Source organism: Oculina patagonica, chromosome 1, assembly GCF_052425735.1.
Source record: "Oculina patagonica isolate OP01 chromosome 1, crgOcupat, whole genome shotgun sequence".
In the NCBI taxonomy this organism is placed as follows: Eukaryota; Metazoa; Cnidaria; class Anthozoa; order Scleractinia; family Oculinidae; genus Oculina; species Oculina patagonica.
The window spans coordinates 11,826,683-11,831,759 of record NC_135758.1 but is presented as its reverse complement, the minus strand read 5'-3'; the positions used below and the strand labels follow the sequence as shown (position 1 = coordinate 11,831,759).

The window sequence follows — 5,077 nt, the reverse complement described above, 5'->3', positions numbered from 1 at the left end:
ATTTGTTCCCTTTGATTATCACTAATTAAAATTTTATTCTCAGTGCTTAATTTATCAATTATTTTATTGATATGGTAAAGCTTATTATTTATTTTTTTTTTATATGGTTTATTCAGTTCACATTCTAATTCATTCCATTTTTCAACGCTCATACGATTTGTTGTCATCAGTTTCCATATTTCAGTATAATTAAATTTATATACCATAACTTTTCTATATAATAATAAAACATTATAATTTTAAGGCTTGTTAAACGCACTATAAAAGAGATATAAAAAAAAATGTGTCCTAATATTATATGAATAAACCAGAAATACAAAACAACAAATTATCTGATTTAATCAATGAAATAATATCAAATCAAGATACGAACAGTTGCTCTAAACATACAATATCTATACTAAAACTTGTAATAGCCCTCAATCATAGAGCTCAATTAAATGAAAAAATATTATTCCATCTACAATCCATCTCAAATTTAAATTCCATAAAAAACATCTTCGAGCTACAACAACTCAGTAATCATCTAAATTCTCAAATGAAAAAAATTGATATTTTAAAATCACAAATCATCAATTCAAACATTAAAAAAATAGAAATCATTATAAGAGATGATAATATAGATATAACTGAATGTTGAAATGACCCATCTACTATAAACGCACTAAGATGCAAGATTTTTAAAAAAGAGTATAAGAGATTTTGAAATAAATTTCAAAAACATCATAAAACTCGGCTTCGCTTGGTTTTCCAGATTGATATTTCAGTTATGATATCAAGGCTTGTTTAAACGCACATTATTCCATTACAGATTTTCGAATTTTAGTATAAGAAGTTTTTTTTTAAATATTGTCAAAAATAATCAAAGATTATTTTTATCATTTAATCAAGGTTTAGTTTATAGATTTGGCTTCAAGGTTTGGTTTCCATTTTTTGACCTTGGGTTGACCTAGGGTTGATTCTGAGATTTGATTTCAGTTTAGGTTTTTCACTTTGGCTTCAGATTTAGTTTTTCAGATTTAGTTTTTCAGATTTGGCTTCAGTTTTGGTTTCAGATTTGGCTTCAGTTTTTGGAATCCAGTGCTGATAGTAGTTATGTACTAAATCTCTAAGGCAAAAAATTTTTTGCCTCAGAGTGTAGTACATTACTACTGTTGGCTCACGCGAAAGATTACAAGCGTTTCGCCTTGGGCCAAAATGGCCTGTGTTTATCTGGTCCCAACACAAGAGACAAATACTACATCAGTGGTACTTATAGAGCGAAATGCAGAAACGGTATTGGAGTAGGAAACAGCATGTTTGTTTATTCCTTAGGTAAGTCTAAAGAGCATAGATGATTTTTTAATGTTTTTTTTTTCTGTCATGAATTTAACTTCTAAAACCAAACTGAAATATAAATCCTATGTTGTCTGTATTAACCTACTGTATTGAAATTATGGACGTCTTTACCGTTTAATAAAAACTGTTATGCTATTTAATATGATGTCAATGTCATGGCAAATTATCTCGGTCTAGTACTGCGATTAATCCGCAGTGATCAATGCCACATTGCATTAGGCCTGTAGGTAATTGAAACAATTACACCATTCGTATAGCCAAACAAACACTCTACTATCTTTATTATTTACTACCCTAATCTTTGTTTAAATGTCATATTTAAGAAGGTACATCACACTTAGCGCATCTTTTAAAAATCGCCTTATTTTTTCAAGTTTGTCATTTACCTCAATCTTTAAAATTGTAAAAATCCTAGTTTCTTTTTTCTCATCAATAGTAAAGAGTTTGCTAAATTATAGACAAGGAAAAACGAATACTAAAATCCGAAGTTTTTGGCGCCAAATTAGCATAATAGACAGTGCGAAAACAAATATTACACATATGCTTTCGCGTGAATGGGTTCCAATTGTCCGATCCGTTTATATTGGGTATTCTTTCTAATTTACATTTTGTAAGTTACCGTGACAATGGCGTCATGACGACTCCGGGAAATCGGATTTTATGTTTTCTTTGCTGTTTTTGTTTCTTTTTTTACCACTTTGGTGCTCTATTTTATCTCTGCAAACCTATGGATTTCAGGTAAGACTGTATATCACAAAGCATGTCTCAATAAACCATGTCATAGTTTCAAAAAGAAACGACCTAAACCAATTCCCACGAAGATGAAAAATTTTGGTATTGTGGCCAGGTTATTTTCAATTTGTTTGGCCTCGTGGGTTTTTTTTTTTTTCTTAGTTTATTACAGAGCTGTAACTACTTAGCTCTAAAACAAATTCTAGTGTAACTACACTAGCCTGTAACTGTACAATTGTCAAAATAAAATCTTGTCTTGTAGAGCATTTGCCAAGCCTCCAGCCACTTGGATGTTACCATGACAGCTTCTACTATCGCGCTATGCAAGACAATTACGGCCATTTTCGAGATCAGATCATTTGGACGAAGATGGAGTTGACAGTGCACCAGTGTGCACATGTGGCCTATGACAAAGGATACGAGTACTTTGCCATTCAGTTTTATGGAGAGTGTTGGGGTGGAAAGGATGCTGGGAAAAGTTACGATAAATATGGAAGGAGTAGACGCTGCTGGAAGTTTGACAAACAAACTGGCTATGGCGTGGGAGGAGACATGGCCAATTTTGTTTACAGGATAATAAAAGGTAAGTAAATAGAGAGTAAATGTTACTTTTTGTTATCATGGCCTATTGTTTCCTTAAAAACGTTATTTTCATACGCATTTCGTACAGCAAGGCGCCCAAAAGTGTAACCATTTCTAATGTACTCACATTCTTTCGTGCAGATTTAATCCAGTCAGAACTCACTTGGAAGCTGTCATTGGCTTCTGATTGGATAAAGACTGCCCAAAATTGAAGAATGTGAAGTAATGAAAAGTGGTCACAGTTTTGGGCTCCTTAAAGACGTTGGCCTCATTAAAAAAAGGTGTCTACTCCTTTCGGGGTTGTTCTTCAGAAATGAACCCTAAAAAAGCGAATTTGTTGCTTTCGGAAGTTTGATATTAATGCAACAAAATGAACCCGAGAAGCGAAGCTTCGGGGGCTAATATGCTAGTTTTAATAACAACAAATTTTCGAAGGGCAACTAACAGACCGATATATAGTTCCGAGACAAAAATACATTATCGTTTTATTTTTTATTTTTATTTTCAACCACTAAATTTTCTCCCGCGCCCATTTAAAAAGGAGCATCTTGTTATGTTTTCTTTTACCTTTTTTGATAAAATATTTGAAGGCCTAAATTAACAAACGGAACAAAACCAGACAAGAAAATCACTAAATACAGTGAATGTAGCGGTTTTTGTCTGTAGGATCGCTCGTTTAAAAAAATAAAAATCAGGGACGAGTACTATCCATCCGGGTATTTTCTTCGAACGGGCTCTATGGGCTGATAGTGTCTCTGCGGATGAACAGTTCCAGGAAACGTGATCAATAATTATTAAACCAATCAGAATCGGATAAAATTTAATGGTGGACTATAAGAGGTGATAATCATCAACCATTAACTCATAGAAATCGAGATCGAATTCTGTTATTGTTTATTACTTCAACATGAACATTATCGCTCCGCACAGGGCACGACAAGTACTTATCGTTTTCTATTTTATGTATTTTCAGAATGATATGGCAAATGTAGCCGCAGAGTGACATATGGACCACATGTACTTTAATTTTATGGTTGCTTTGAAAGTAGTTGTAGTAGTGATAGTAGAAGATGTGAAATAAAAGAAGAAACGCAGTGATTGCAAATATGAGAATACTGGCATACATTTGTTGTTACTTTATTACTGTATATACACCCAAGAAGTGCGAGAAGCACTTCCCTATATACTTCTCTGGTGATCTTAAGAATTTCAGCGAACTTGCAACAGCGAACTTGCGCGTGTTAACGTGGTATAAAAATTATTAGTGCTGTATTGGAAGAATGCTGTAGACGGAATGTTAAAGTAGAACTACTGTAAATCACCTGAAATCCGAACCGAAATTTCGACGGCATTTTTTGTACCCATATAATGCTTTTTGACGAAACATCCTTCAAAGAGATTCCTTGTCGAGTCAACTATCACCTCAAAGAAATCGAGGGCTTATAATATTTTTCAGTTGATGTACAATATATTCACTTAAAATTATTAATTCCAATCATTGTAAACATTTCAAATTACATTCACCTTCTCACCGGCGCGGCTTTAGCGAAATCACGAAAGGACCAAAATTAATTGTCACTGATTGAAACCCTTCAAAACGTGCAGCTATGTACGCGCACCACGACGGTGGTTGTGGTGGTGGTGGTGGTGGGTTTGGGGCTTAGCGATTTTAAAGACCTGTGGCGAATTACATGGCGGTGCCTGGATACGGAGATTGCGCGCAAAGGCACAGAAATGCTTGCAAAGGTATATATTTCCTGCACTGCCTCATCCTCGCAGGATCGAGATCCTCCGTTATTTACCAGGCAAGACCAAAAACTCTGGGAAATTGAAGCTCTCCGTTTAACTTTTCCGTATAATTTTCCGTATAACAACAGTGGAAATTGCCGTTGAAGTGAACACCACTTCAACGGCAATTTCCACTAATCGCGCGAGGGACAGCAGTCTCGAATTTTTCAGAACATTTAGCACTAAAACAAAACTATAATTTTCTAGCTAGGGAATGTATATGGAGGTGCTACACAGTTTTTGACAATATTTCGAAAGAGCAATTTAGTCCAAATGGAGTGCTGTCAATTCGCGGCGTTGTCAATATCAAGTTAGGTCGTTCGTTTGCCAGTTTACTATAATCTGTACAACCGGCCGGGACAGTTAATATGTAATTTTCACAAAAATTGGTCAAAGTTACCGCCTAGTAGTGATCTCCGAAGTTCTTCTTTGGGAGTTCCCAAGGTGACTGTTTGTAGTGCAACACCCTTTGCTTTCAAGGAAGGAAGGGCATTGAACATTATTTTTGTATTCTGGTTTTCGTTGCAACTGGGTAAAGACATTTCCGGCAGGGGGGGGGGGGGGGGAGGTATTCCATGTAATCAACTATATAAGAAAGGCTCCCTTGGCTGGAGACTGAAGGAATAGAAAAGGTAGG

At 35.0% G+C, this 5,077-nt stretch overlaps 1 protein-coding gene across 1 annotated transcript; it reads left to right on the top strand.

Moving 5' to 3' along the window:
• Window positions 1-2,439: 2,439 nt before the first annotated feature.
• Window positions 2,440-3,784, top strand: LOC144645089 (uncharacterized). Its single transcript, XM_078504565.1, has 2 exons — window positions 2,440-2,653; window positions 3,626-3,784. Exons 1-2 carry the CDS (start codon window positions 2,440-2,442, stop codon window positions 3,628-3,630), a joined length of 219 nt encoding a protein of 72 aa, XP_078360691.1. The 3' UTR covers window positions 3,631-3,784.
• Window positions 3,785-5,077: the final 1,293 nt, after the last annotated feature.